Source organism: Psittacula echo (genome assembly GCF_963264785.1).
Source record: "Psittacula echo genome assembly, chromosome: 21".
NCBI classification, from domain to species: domain Eukaryota; kingdom Metazoa; phylum Chordata; class Aves; order Psittaciformes; family Psittacidae; genus Psittacula; species Psittacula echo.
Window position 1 is genome coordinate 1,514,495 of NC_137757.1, and position 14,656 is coordinate 1,529,150.

The window sequence follows — 14,656 nt, forward strand, 5'->3', positions numbered from 1 at the left end:
AGGGCTTCCCTTCCTCACATGCCCCACTCCTGTAAGAAGATGTGGGACCTGGATCACCCCCATGGCTGGTCACCCCACACCTCCCCACTAACAGCCTCCAGTGGGAAAACCCACCAGCACCAAGCCTTGGGGAGCTGGAAGAAGGAAGTGCAGCCCATTTGTGGGGAGAAGAAGAGGATTCCTCTGCAGCTGCACCATTTGGAGCCATAGAGGTCACTGCTAATGTGGTCCTTGGTACTGCAGCACCTCCAAGGCCAACAGGAGCATCCTGCTCCATTGGTGTTTCTACACCAAAGGAGGACGGACATGTCTTCTGCAGCATAAATACCTTAGAAACAATGGCTCCTACTGGTTTGTGATTCTCACTGCTCTAGAAACTTTGGGAATAGCAATAGGAGGGAGCTGCTATCCCCACGTGCTCTGGGGGCAGGGACTGAACACAGTGGAGCTGGTCCGGAACTGGTAAGGATGGGGGTTACAGCCAAAACACCTTTGGACTCCTGGAGCTCTGGAGATTCCCTTTGGAAGAAGGCAAAAGGCAGCTGAGTTTTCTTCATGGAAATCTTGTGAAAAAGGGGAAAACTCCATCCCAAAGGAGCAGGTCTCATTGCCAGTTTGTTCCCTTCATCTCCAGCCCAAGGCTGGTGCTCTCCTCTCCTGGCTCAGCTACAACACATCACTTACTACAGCTTGAAAGGATTTAAAGATCCTCAGTGTTGGGCTTCTTTAAAGCCCATTTTAAAGCCTGTTGCCCCCAGCGCTCTCAGGAAAGCCCAGCAATGAGGGAGGAACGGAAGGGAATGTGGTGCTGAGTAATTACCAGGCTGGTTAAGTCGGTTCACTTCTGCTTGAGCAGGTTTAGTTCTGCTGCAGGTACATGCTATTAGGCTGCAAAAGAGTTTCAGATCCTTGCCAGCAGCCCTGCAAGATGGTAAAGGAGACATTTAGGCAAGTAATTACTTAAGACAAACCAGGTTAAAATCTAATCCTCTTGGTTAGGAAGTGCTTTGCAAACCCAAGCACCTTCAGCTCCCCAGCTCAGCACTCCAGAGACACTAAGCTTCAGGCAAGGCATAGCCAAAGATCAGCTCACCTGAAAGGACTGGAATGGGGAAAAAACCTGGAACTCAGTTTTTACCTGGATTGGGTTACTAGCAAGTGGCTGAGATCAGTGTGTCCTATTTAGGTGTGTTCAGTTACTATTAAAACTGTGTTTTCCTAAAGCTTTGGAATAAAGCAATCACAACCCAAAATGAACTGAATATATCTATATATCCTTCTGCAAGCACTGAATAAACCAGGTAAAGGCAGGAGCCAATCAGTTCTTACCCAATGCCTGGCTGGAAAGTGCAGCAACTCCCTGAATACAGCTGGAATCGCCCTGCAGCTCCGCACAGCAGACACCAAGAAGCCCCTCGGAGGCATCAGGGTTGGAGCAGGAGGTTCTTTGCCTGGCTCCAGCTCTCCGCGCTGCGCCGGAGCTCAGCCTTTGGCACATCAGCTCTCATCTATCTCCTGCCCTGCTGTAAAGCAGGATAATTGGGCCCATTCCCACTGCTGTGCTCAGCAGAGATAAAGCACCCTGGAAGCGCCAAGCACCGCTGGCACACTCAGGCAGCAGCAGGAAGGTGCCAGCTCACCTTCTCAAGGGGCAGTTTGTCATCCAGGCACCTGAAAGCAAGCATAAGGAGGAGGAAGAGGAGGGATGAGGAGCTGCTGAAGGCTGCAGATTTTAGGCTCAGCTCAGTGACATGCTGTGAAGGACACACTGGATGAAGCACAGTGGTTTGGAACCCTCTCCCTGTGTATCGCCAGGGGGTTCTGCCCTGATTGAAGGCACTAAGCCCTGGGTTTTGGCACAGGTACTTGTAGAAGGCATCACTCTGTGCTGCAGAACAATGGGAAGCTGCAGGGCTTGAAGCAGGAGAGCTAAGATTTGCCTTTCCCCACCCTGTGACACAGGGAGCAGACGTTCAAGGACACAGCAGGTCCTTGCCTGGTGTAAACAGGCAGGGAAAGCACTTGGTGCTGACCTGCAGCTCCCATAGGACAGGAACATTCCCAAACTGAACTCTCCAGGAGGTTTTCGCTCCCAGATTTCTGTTGGGAAATGATAAGCATTAAGAAACAAACCCCAAAACCCTGGTTTTCCTCCAGAGTTGGGGCTGGGATAAGGCGAAGACATCACATGGTGTTCACTCGCCTCCTCCGCATCCCCTCTTCACCTCCTGGCTTCTTGTTTCTGTGCTCTGCCTTCATTCTTGGGGAAGAAAATACAGCCCAGATCCCGTGGGATGCAGCTGGATGAGTCCTGGGAAGCTGGATGTAACCAAGTAACAAGAAGCCTAGCAACAGCCTTCATCAGGAGGATTTAAAGAGGGAAATGAAAGCAGCAAACAACAGAAACCCAGCATCTCAGGCCCAAACACAACCAGACCCCAAAGCAACACTATGGGTGCTCCAACCACCAGGAGCTAAAGCAGCTGTGGGCAGGGGAAGGTGCTTTGGTTTTCCTGCAGGTAAAGAGGAAGTCTGAGACACAGATGAGGCTTTTTGAAAACACTTTTACAGTCGCCAAAGAGTTTTGTACAAATCAAAGCATCCCGTTGAAAATCGCCATTAGTACAAACATACAAAGGAACGATGTTCTGACTACAAATCATCAGCTACTCGAGTGCATGATCCATTCAGCACAGTTAAAAAACCCCTATCGTATATACAACAGGGCCTTTCTCCCTCTTCTTTTACCCTGAGGGAGGTGAAAAAGCAAAGCCCCCAGTTAAAAAAGCCCCACCAATGCACCTCATATCCTAAGAAGGTGTGAAGTAGAAAATCTGGGGTGATATTTCCCTGCTGGCAAAGGGCAACAGCTTCAGTTTTGTCTTCCTGTTTTCACCTCAAAATAAACCCATACAACCAAAACCAAGCCCATGGCATTGGATTGGATGCTCCAGCATGCTCCTTCCATGCTGGGAGCCAACATCAACCCAAAAAGTGCCTTGAGTAAAATCATCTTTAATAGGGAAAACCCAATCATCACAAGCTTGAGTGAAGAGCTTCAGAAAAGCCCTGCATCAGAAAGGTTTCTCCTCTCTCCATCCACCTTTCAGCACCAGACCATGGTTCCATCTCCCACTCCTCTTCCCTGCATCCGGCCTCACACATGGCTCCTCATGCTCTGACTGGTGCTGGGATGCTGAGGAGCAGTCCTGCCCTCTGGGAGCTGCACCCCAAGAGGCAGAGCATGGGGAGTGCTCACCTCAGAGAGGTCTGTGGTCTCTGGGCTGCTTCCAAGAAGTACGTCCCTGTTCCAGGGAGCTTTCATAGCCCTTTGATTCTGCTGGCTTTAGCTCAGCAGGGAGGAATAGCCCTGGAGAGCCCCACGGAACACTCCCTGAGGAAGCAGTTTCCTAATCCAAGCCCTGCTTCTGCAGCTGGAAGGGAGCTCTGGGGAGCTCAACCCATGGAGCAGAGGGAACAGCCAAGCCTTGGATGCGCCTGGTGTAAAGAAACAAAGTGAAAGATGCTTGATCACACCAAGCTGCAGAAGTCAAAGCCCCACAGGTCACCAAGTAACCAGGAGGAAGGGGGTGTCTGTATCCTTACACTCTGGCTTCCAACCTGAAATCTATTGGAAGAAAACAAGAAAACACAACCCCAGGCAGTTTGGGTTTTCCATAGAAAAGAAGAAAAATCCCAGAAACAAACCCAAAACCCCCTTCCAAGAGAAATACAAAGCCCCCATTTCGGGAGCATCTTCCAAAAAAGTTGGATCAAGCATTCTCAGCAGCGGCACAATGTTCCAGTAACGTCTGTTGGGCTGGTAAGTTATCAGCTTCCTTTTGAAAAGGGAAGAGTTGAAGGGAAACCAAGCTCCCACCACACGCAGCTCCCGACTGGCCACGGCTATTGCCTCACAGCAGCAGGTTGGGAACCAAGCAAAGTCTCTAATGCAGCAGGTTCCTCTTTGCTAATAGAAAGGGTTGGCAGTGGTAGGAACTGAAAGAGATATTTAGGATGGCTGGGACCTCTCCCCATGGACCACCGTGGTACTAGGCTGGTATTCAACAGAGATGGATGGGGACCAGCCATGCTCAGGATGCTGTCAAAAGGCAACACACACACACCAGGCGTTTCCATCGAGTCCACAGCAGGGGGAGAGTGACCACACTGAGGTTTTGGCTTCCAGCGATCAGGCAGGTCTCCCAGAGTCCTTGGCTAATGCTGGGGAAAGCTCCCACATTGGGGGTTTGGTTCTAAGGGGAGGTTATTGCTCCCGACTTCTCAGGCTTTTTGCCCTTCGATAGGGCAGCTGCTTGCTTCAGGAGTTCTCTGTTCTTGGCCTGGAACACAGTGAAAATGGGGATTTAATGGATCATCATTAGTTCTTGGGCTCCTAGAACTGGCTGGCCACAAGCTGCTGGCTTCAAGGAGGCACATGAAAAAGGAGGTGAATGTGGCTCTGTGGCACCACAGCACGAGCTCAAGTCTGGCATCTCATCTCTAAGCACCTAGAAGAGGCTCTTCCACCCTTTTCCCCTCATGTCCCACTGCTGTAAGCAAGAAGTGGTAGCCCTGCATCCCTACCAGCTTTCCAAACCCATGAGAGCACCACTGTGTAGGAACTTACTCTGGTTTGCATTTAATTAAAACTCAGATCAACTTGCAAACAAGGCTCTCCAGCCCCTTTTACCAGACTTTGGAGCTCGCTCTCCTCTATTCTAGGAATTAAATCACCTTCTAGCCTATGATAAACCATGCTCCAGCTGTAAGGTAAGGGATAAAACCTGTGTGAAGACAGATACAGGTTCTCTGTGTTAGTTCCCAGTGAATGAATGACTATGTAAAGAGGAATTAAACCATCTGCTCCAGTGCTGCACGCAGTAAAGCATCTTCTTTTGTCTCCTGCAGACTGGAAGCATACCAGTAACTCCTGCTTCCCCCCATGGAAAGAAAAAGACAAAGCAAGAGCATGTTCTAACAGTGAATCATAGGAACACTTCAAGGCACCTTCAGTACACCGAGAGGATGTGAACTTTTATTTGGCATCAGTGAAGTTTCCAGAGCCTCAGTCAACACCAGCTGAAGGAAAACACTGGAACACAGCAGAGAGAATGTTTTCCAGGCAGGAAAGCACTGCAAGGAGGGCTCATCTCCCTCTTAGCCCTTGACCTCCTGGCCAAGGCAAGCAAAAAGTGGAGGTTTGTGCTAATGGCAAAGTGTCTATTCCAAACTGGAGTGTTTGGACACCCAAACAGGAGGGAGAGAGCTCAGGGCTGACACAGGCAGTGCAGGATCACTAAGAGCATGGATCAGTGGCTCTGTCAGCCCCTCAAACACAACCCACCAGTTCTCACAAAGATGCGAAGCACATCCAGCCCTCTGCACATTACACACACACAGACAGAACCTGTCTTCCACTCTGATCATTGAGTTGGGTGTGTGCTGCTGGAGGAGGGGTTGTTTGCTGCGGGGCAATATAAGCCTTTGGTCTTAGCCCCTCCTATTTCTCATTGCTAGGGCTTGAGATCATTCCATCCCCTAGAGCAATTAAAGGGTGCAAAGTTCATTTCTATGTCTGATTTCTTCCCTGTAACCAGCTCCCCTTTGACCTGATCTCTTTGGTGGCTCACAGGGTATTCATGCTGTCTGCCTACTGATTCCACGGCCATGACAGGAATCCTGCTCTCCCTGTTCCCTCAAACCTGCTTGATTTGGACTCCAGAGATGCAATGCTAAAGGAATTGCCAGTTGTTTCTTGAGCTTTTATTCTCTCTGGTTACTGGTCTCATAAATCACATTAAGAGGGGGGCAGACAAAGGTTCTACAGTCTGGAGAAACAGGTTCAAACCTGATTTTGGCAGTAGCTAAAATGAGTTTGATGGTTCCCCTCAACTTTACAATAGAGTAAGAGCAGAGAGCAGCAAGGTGAATATAAATAGGGGTTACAATGCACTGCAGCCTGCTACAGAACTGGCAGGACAGAGGGGACAGGGCTGAGGAGCATTAACAGAGCTGTGTGTGCAGCAGCTCACAAGTGACTGTTCTCAGTCACTCCTGGGTCCAGCAAAGCTCAGCAAATGAGAACAAAAGAGCTGTCACCTGTAACTGCTCCATGACCTCCTTGTGTGTCTTCTCCATCTGGTTCATCTTTGCCCTCATCTGTGACTCCTGGTACTGCAGATCAGCTTTCAGCTCGGTGATCTGCAAAGAAACCAGTCAGGAGCAAGTGAGCTGGAAGAAGAGATTAATGCCTTCAACCCCTATGCACCCTGCAGAAGCTGTGTGAGACTGGATGAGCTCAGGAACATGCTGGGGGAGTGCAGCCAGAAACTCTCTTGTTCATTCCCAAGATAAAGCCAGACTCCATTGGAGTGTGATCTGTGTGAAGATGTCAGCATCTGACATGTGGGGGAAGCAAGCCAAGGGCTGTACCTTCTTCTCCTTCTCCAAAATCATCTGGTCTTTCTGGTGCAGCATCTTCTTTAGAGTAGCCACTTCCTCCTTCAGCTGGGCAATGATAACAAAGTGGTCAGTGCCAGGAGAGTCCAGGGCGAGGTCTGGGGAAAAACTGCAGCAAGAACAGGGAGAGACTCCCATCACAACCCCTTTTCTTCACCAAGGCAGGGAACCCCCCCAAGGTGGCACTGAAGGAGAAAAGGAATCATTTCATGACACATTGTGTCCTCCAACCGCTCCTTGAACGCAGGTGGTATCTGTATCCCTGCTCTGGATGCCACAGGAACACAAGGAACAGGGATTTCATGTGCTATATCGATTTGTGTTGTTGCACAATCAGCAGGGACACAGCACTGCTATGGGTCACCATCAACCAGTGTCTGCAGCAACCCTTCCAACAGTCCAGATCTTTATTCAAACCAAAGAGTTGAGGACAGGAATGAAGCTAATGAACCTTCATGCAAACACTGAGGAACTCTCTTTGCTCTTGGATGTACAGCAAAACCTCACTGAGTTCAGAGCAGGAAAGGCTCTCTCCAGGAAGAGAAATAGCTGCACTTACTCACTATCAGGCACTCTAACCCTAAGCAACCAGCTGAAAAGTTACCTGGACATGAGTCACTCCCCTGCTCTGGTAATCCCTACATCCCCCTGCAAGGCAGCCAGTGACCTGGGAAGCCACACAGAGCCTTGCAGTGTGCACTATTTCACATCATAAGATATGATAAGCTGCAGCCACAGGCGCAAAGAGCTCACCTGATCTTTGCCTGCTGTCTGCTCCTGACTGCTGTCATGGTAAAGCTGGTTTTTATCTCTTGGTGTGTTAAAAGGGCAGCACCCTCCCAGGCACACACACCTGAAACTACTGAATTAAACTGGAACAGCAATAAAAGAACAAAGCTTTGCCTAGAAGATGACTTCAAGTCTGGCCCTTATCAGGCCTATGTAGATAATATAAAGATCTGCTATAAAGATCAAGAGCCAGGGTTACCTGAAGGCCGGCTCTTTTTAAAGCCTCCAGGGTAAGTCAACACGTCCTAAAGCCCGCATTCAGCTCTAAAGCTGCAGTGGGCTGGGGAAGGCATGGTTTGCACCTCAATCACTGCCTCCGTCAAGACGTGGCCACCAAGGCAGAGGGGACTGGCTGCTCATCATGTCTGAAAATCATGCATTCTCTGATTAGAAGCACATTGATTGGACTCATCAGTAAGGATGGGGCAGAAGGAAAGGCTCTTTCCACCTCTGTGCTGGGGAGCTACAGGGGGAAGCTAAGCAGGGACAGCATCACAGATGCTGAGAGATATGGCAGGTCTCTGGGTCCATCACTGTGTTGCTCATCCTGGGCAGCTCTCAAGTGCACAAGAGGTTCATACGTGCAGGGAATCCTTCCATTTCAAAACTATTCCCGAGTTTCCCAAGTGCAGGCTGTGCACAACGATGGTGGGTGCTCCAGCACCTTCCTGTGTGCAAGCCTGTTACTAACAGTAGCTTTCATTTCCCACTCAGTGCAAATATGCTGAGGAGGAGAGAAAGAAAGGATAGATTAAAACCCCAGCCTCCACAGGGAGAAAGCTTTCTCACTGATTCCCTCTTGCTGACACCCAAGCAAGCTTCCCTCCTGCGTGTCCTGGGCTGACAAAGAGTGCCAGGAGATGCTTACATTTCCCTGAGCAGCTCCAGCAGGAAAAGCTCCCTCCTTGGCAGCTCCTGTTGCCAAGCTCCCTGTGGAGCAAGGAAGGGGAGACCCAGCCCTGCCACCCAGCGGGGAGAAGGGACAGGAGGGTCACCAGCACTCAGGAGCTGCAGGCAGAGCTGGTGCCTGCCCCCAGGGTCTGCACCCACGAGTGGGTGACAGTGGGCTCAGAGTGCCCAGGCAGCATCCCCTCCTGTCACATATGTGAGCACAGCCCCTTGGAATAGGTCAGGGGGCCACTGCTCTCCATGTCTGAGCAGGATAAAGTGCATGTCTCTGAAGCACATGGATGAGCTACTGTTGCTTCCAGTGGAGGCAGAGGGAAAACTGGAGCAATTCCAAAGACACCTGCCTCTCTATTGACCAGAAAAGGAATCAAATGACTGTTCCATCATGGAATGGTTTGGGTTGGAAGGGACCTTAAAGTTCATCCAGTTCCAACCCCCTGCCACAGCAGCGACACCTTCCATCAGAGCAGCTTGCTCCAAGCCCTGTCCAACGTGCACTGGAAATTTGGCTGGAGCCAAAATGTGCTGTACAGCTGATCTCAGCAGGGAAGAGCTGCTGGTTGTGTTTCACCCCACTCCAGGCTACACTGTGCTGCAGCAGACCCTAACTCCACACACAGGCTGACTCTGGAGAGGACAATCTTCTACATAATGGGGCAAGAAGAGTTTTGGGGGGTCTCAAACTCACAACCCCCTACCCAGCAACTCCAAAACGCCACTTAATGAACCACCATTCTTATTGCACTCCAGAAGCAGAGCCCTGGGTCTATTTGAGGCAGCTGCAGCTTGCCTTTCCTACAGCACATTGCTGGAGCTCTTCAGTAGTTGCTAAAATTACCCACAGTTTGTTACTGGGAGTCATCAAACAGAGTGTGTGGCAAGGAGCAGAGTCTTGGCAGGAGCCAGGCTCACAACAAGAGCAAAGGAAGGCGTTTGATTCCTCTCAGACAGGCTCCTGGTTTGCAAATGAATGACTGAGCAACTGATGCCAGAGCAGGGGACCTTGGCTATTTGCAGTAGAGTATTACACAAATGGGCTACTACAATGAGTTGTTAGCCCAGGCTTTAGTGAGCAGATAGCAATACCTGGTGCTGTCCTACAGCCTCAGAAGGCAAGCAGGAGCCTCTCAAGGGGGAACAGCTGCTGCAATACTAATGGGCTGTGTGAGTTCTACCAGGGACTTAGCTCCAGTCTCTACTCTGGCTCCACCAGCACTGAATTCAGATGAGTTCTACTTCTCATTGGAGCATTTCAAACATGAACAACACCTTGTCAGTGGTATCTATAGGACAGATGCAATCTGGGATCTCAAAGAGAAGACATTCAAGGCAGGTAGTGATTCATTCATTACCAGTGGCTCTAACAGACCCTTTGGCACTAATGAGCCTATGCTCTGTGCTCCCAAATCACTGCTGTTGGGACAGAGATCCATCAAGAGGGACGGTTTCCATGGATAAGGCAGTTCCCAGGGAAGGAGGGAGGGCAAGAGGGGAGAAAACAACTCGTGCTCTCACTTCAGGATGTCAGTGCCTTGAGAAACAGGACAATGGTGGGCACCGAGACTCTGTTGGGAAGCAGCCCACGGCGCCAGCGTGGACGGGGCACTCTGGATAGGGGGACAAAGCATCTCGGGAGAGGAAGGAACGCTGAGAAGCAGAGAGGAAAGGCAGGAATGAAAATCTGCATGTACAAGACCATAAAAAAAAATCAATCAAAATCCATCTCAATCTTCCTGTTTCTGCTATCTCCCATTCAGCTGCACACGCAGCCAGCATCAATCCAGCACAAACTGACATCAGGATGGGATCTGATGCTTTCCAGCCAAGCTTCTTGCTTGGGAGAAGAGGAGGGATACAGGAGGTGAAGTCTCCATCCTCTCCTCCAAGGCAGCCTCCCTGCAGACCAGGCTGATAGCCCCAAAAGCACAAAGGCTGCAGAGCTCAAGTCAACGGCGTAGCCAAGAGCCCCCCTCTCTCTCTAACTGCGGGGAGAGGCTGGAGCTGATCTGGCTCCAGGGAGCTCAGCCAAGGAGCAGGTTCTATTTTAGCAGGTCCAGGCACTAGGTATTAATTTCCTCTTCAAACCTATGTCTAAATGGCAAGGAACACTGGGCTGCCAGGTTCTGGAGAGCTGCTAATGCAGCCCCTCGATGTCCCAAAACTCAAGCATGAAAGCTTCCTGCTATTCACACAGGACTCTGTCTCATATAAAACCCCACAAACAAGATAGCCCATCCCCAATTTCCCCATGTTCCAGGCTCACCTGTCACCATTGGCAGATATGGCATCAAACTTGGCTTTCTTCTTTGGGATTTCATTCTGAATAGAAGAGGTGGATAAGGTTTTCTGGCTGGAAAAGAAATGAGGAAATGGGATGTCAGAACCTGAATGACTTGCAGTAGAAGAAAGAGAAGCAGATAAATATTCCCACCCACTTTAAGCCCATTAAACCAGTATTCTCTAGCACAAGAATGGTAAAAAATGCATTCCTTGAAGACTAGCTGGAGACTAAAAATAAGCAGGCACCAGTGCGTCAGTCAGAGCAGTAGGTAGGTGAAGAACTGCTGCTCCCAATCTCCATTTCAAATCATGGAATTCCACAAACGCAGTTGAGCGGGAATTATGTACAAGTTCAGGAAGTTGAAGCACTGGTGGCCTACAAGTCTACTCCAGCACAGTGGGCTTTGCAAACTAGCCAAGCCTCACTTAGCCAGAGTCTCCTGAACAACAGCCCAAAACCCATCACTGAAGGTGGGTGCTTCTCCCAGTTCCTTTAGGAGGTGCACCTAAGGAGCATGGAGCAGCCAGGCTCCCCGTTTGCTCACCCTGTACATGCAGGTTACCTGTTGTAGTGGCTGCCACTGCTGAGCCTGCTGTACTGTTCCTTCTCCTGCAGGCTTGCTCGGGAGGAGCTGCTAAGGTGTTTGCACTGCTCTTTGGTCTTCTGTAGGACCCGTTTGTAGGACAGCGTGCACAACCAGCACAGCAGCTTCCCATCCACCTGCAACGTGAGAGTGGGGCAATTTGGGGTCTTGTTTTCAGCCCACAAACCAAACAGGGTGAAGGCAAGAAGCAACTTCAGGCTTCAGATCACATATGAACAAGCAGTGACTCAAGAAGTGCCTGGAAAGGGTTAGCAGTGCATCTGGCATGGCTGGTGCAATGCAGACAGGGCTCCTCAAAAGAAGCTTCTCCATCCTAACTACAGCCTCTGCCAGGCTTTGCTTACAGCCCATCTAACGGCACCCATTCACCAGGACAGGCTAATTCAAGTGGGATTTCAAAGCAATGCCAAGGAACAGTATGTGCCAGGGTGCTCACCAAAACAGCAAGGGTCTCAGCCTGAGGACAGGGATTATCAGTGCATTATCCCAAAGGACCAAAAGATGGTTACAACCTGCAGGAACAAGGCTTCAAGCCTCCTAAGGAGCACTTGTGTTGTTGAAGCAAAGGGTGGCAGAAGCATGGAATGTGTTTCCTGGCAGAAGCATGACACTTCCAGCTCTTTCAGGCTATGTCCTAAATACTGAAGGGGGTGGACAGACAACCACTGTGATCAACTCTTTTTGGCCTCCTTTTACAGAGATACTGACCTTTTTCCTGTCATCCTTCCTGTCAAAGGCACACTGCTGCTTGCACTGCTCACAGGAGTGTGGAGGGCCATACTTCTTCTCTGAGTTTGTGCATCGCTGGCACTTGTTTCCAATAAATGCTGCTATGATGTTGCAGTACTGGCAGGGTTTGGGCTTTAAGAAACAAGAACAGAGAGCAAATATAGCAGTGCCTTCTAATTACACCAATACATTGCTCTTTCCACTTCTCCCCATCACTTCCAAGCTTGTATTTCCTTGTTCCAATCCAAGACATAACGCAGTTGGACCCCTGGTCTCCAGCTAAGTGTATTTAGCACCCAGACCATTTATCAAGTGCAATAAGATAACTGGAAAATCTACAAAACAATCCAAATCTCTTTTTTAGATTCCAGACAAGCACAAAAGAAAGATTTGGCACTGCTTCCTGCAGCAATCTCAGTTTGTGTAAGCACGCTCTCATTTCTATCGGCTACCCAGTAGTTCATTTCCTGGCCTCAAATGATGCAGAGCTGCTCTTTTCTGTGCTGAAAGGAGAGAAAAGGTAAAAGCTTCACCCTTGAGGGACTTGCATGTTATTGATCAGTCGTGCTATTACAACAGAGCAGCCTATAAACTGCTCTGGGAGCCAGCAGGATAGAGACGAGGAAGATGAAAGGAACACAGGCTGCTGCTCACTTACTGTGCCGTAGAGCTTCACATTCTGAGCACACTTCTTGCATATTGTGTTGGTTTTGCTATTAAAAAAGAAGGACAGATCATTCTATTAACACTTCCCCAAAGAACATTAAACCTCCATGGTTTAGGATCCCAGTCTCCCCTATGCTCAGCCTCTAGTGGCGAGACTGTATTCATCTTCACTAGGGACTCAGATATCAAAGTGTGTTTCTTATCCCCATCTGGTTGAGGATAATTTGCCCGAAAGTGCTATTACAAAAGGTAGCTGGCAGTTAAGGCATCCCCAGATGCCACCAGGTCTTCCCAAATCCAGGAGCCTGAGCACTGGCTGATTGGCAGCAGGCGTGATTCAACACTCGTGACAGGATGAGGAGGTTAAGGCAGGGCAGGGCAGAGGTGTTTTTGTCCAAAACACAGAGGAAAGAACATCTCACACAACTGGGGTTACCAATTCTTCCTCTGTAACTTGCACAAGCTAAAGGAAACACATTAGGAAATGAGTTTTGGGTACCAGAAGTCAGGTCAGAGGGAAGCTGGTGGGAAGGGGCACCCAGCCCCTTCATTGCAAGACACATCTAAGCACTGACCAAAAACCAAACCAAGCAAAAAGTGCACATCTAAAGACACCACAGACTTGCCTAGAAGACCTTTGAAGAAGGCCAAGTCATCCACAGCAACAACCTAGAGGTTAAGGCTCAGTCATTGAAAGGGTGGAATCATTCTGGTGTGCCTGCTCTCTAAAGTAATGGGCTCCCTGACTTCAGAGGGCATTTACCTTTCCTGCTGGAATTCAGTCCTGCAGTAAGTGCATTTGACAATGGGATGTGCAATCCGGCATTCCTGCAAGAACAGCAGCACTGGGTGAGATGCAGCGCTTCCCTCCCACACCATCTCCCCACATCCCAGGTCACCTGCTGACCCCATGCACACCCATCCATCACACAGGACAAGTGTACTTGTACTTGTACCCCTGTACAGTCACACTGCTGACAAGGGCTGAGAGCAGAGGGAGGGTGGCAGGAGCCACGCGTGTCACAGGTAAAGGGAGGATCATAACTAGGGCTTATCGGTGCCCAGCGCCCACTGGCCTCACATCCCGGGGCAGGAACAGAGAGTCCTGCCACACTTCCCCACACCTCTGCTCTTCCCAACCCAGTGCGTCCCTAAGCTCACCCCTCTCCTTCAACATACCACAAGATCTCCCCTAAACATCCCCAGTTCCTTCCAAACATCCCTGGATCCCCCAATGCTCCAAGCCTCTCGCCCTGTCAATGCTCCAATCCTCCCTCCCAAACAGACCTTCAGCTGCCCCCACGCCTTCCCCCATGAGCATCACCCACCTCCCTCCCAATTCCCCCCCAGTGGCCCCATAAATCCCTCTGCAGCACCCCCAAACACCCCTCGATGCCCTCAGCACCCCCAAACACGCCTCAGTGCCCGCAGCACCGCCTGGCAAACAAACGGTCTCTCATTATTGCACACCCCCAGCTCCCCCCATGCCTCCAGCCCCTCAACGCCTCCCCTATGCCCACCACGTACCCTGAGGCCCCAAAGAGCCACCCCAGCCCCCTATGATCCCCGCCATAAGCAGAGCCCGTCCCTCTATAACCCCCCCAAACCCCTTTAACTCCCTCCCGCCTCCCCTCCCTCACAAACAGCCCCAAAACGGCGCTGCCCCACCTCAGCCCGCCCGGCCCCCTCGCCCCGGCCCCCCCGGACCTTGCAGAGCTGCTGGCCCTGGCTGAGCGCCTCGAACGGGAAGCGCTGGTGGCACTTGGTGCAGGCGTACAGCGCCGCCATCCCGCCGCCCCGCTGACAGGCGCGGCACGGCGCAGCCCGCCCCGCCCGCCGAGCACCGCCCCCCGACCGCTCCTATTGGCCAACTCCCTCGTCACTCACGCCGACGCCACTTCTGATTGGTTGCGGCTCAGGAGTGGGCGGAGCGATTTCTCGTTCCCTTCTTCCTCCCTCCCTCGCCCTCTTCCCTCCGCGGGCGGTGGGGGTAGAGGCGGCGCTGACGTCACGCGGTGACGCACAGAGGCCACGCCCCCGACATCCTCCGCGTGACGCGAGCGTCGGGGAGGGGGGATGTCCCACAAGGCTTTGCGGGAGGGGACCCGGAAGTGGGGGTTGGCTTGGGGTAAACCGGGCCGAGCCGAGCGTCGGGAAGGGGCCGGGCACGGGGGAGAGGCCATGGCGAAGGCAGGCGCTGAATCCTCCGAGCTCCC

At 51.1% G+C, this 14,656-nt stretch overlaps 1 protein-coding gene across 4 annotated transcripts; it reads right to left on the reverse strand.

The window, feature by feature from the left end:
- Positions 1–1,683: 1,683 nt before the first annotated feature.
- Positions 1,684–14,246, reverse strand: FAM76A (family with sequence similarity 76 member A). 4 transcript variants are annotated; one of them, XM_080632626.1, is made up of 10 exons: positions 14,148–14,246; positions 13,204–13,268; positions 12,433–12,487; positions 11,754–11,906; positions 11,004–11,161; positions 10,424–10,510; positions 9,676–9,807; positions 6,436–6,571; positions 6,103–6,204; positions 1,684–3,498 (listed from the first exon to the last, which is right to left on the reverse strand). In XM_080632626.1, exons 1-10 carry the CDS (start codon positions 14,226–14,228, stop codon positions 3,457–3,459), a joined length of 1,011 nt encoding a protein of 336 aa, XP_080488752.1. In that variant the 5' UTR covers positions 14,229–14,246; the 3' UTR covers positions 1,684–3,456. The 4 variants fall into 4 exon arrangements, with proteins under 4 accessions (XP_080488752.1, XP_080488751.1, XP_080488753.1 ...); XM_080632625.1 differs by having other exon boundaries at positions 1,684–4,343; XM_080632627.1 differs by having other exon boundaries at positions 1,684–5,095.
- Between the last annotated feature and the right edge of the window lie 410 nt (positions 14,247–14,656).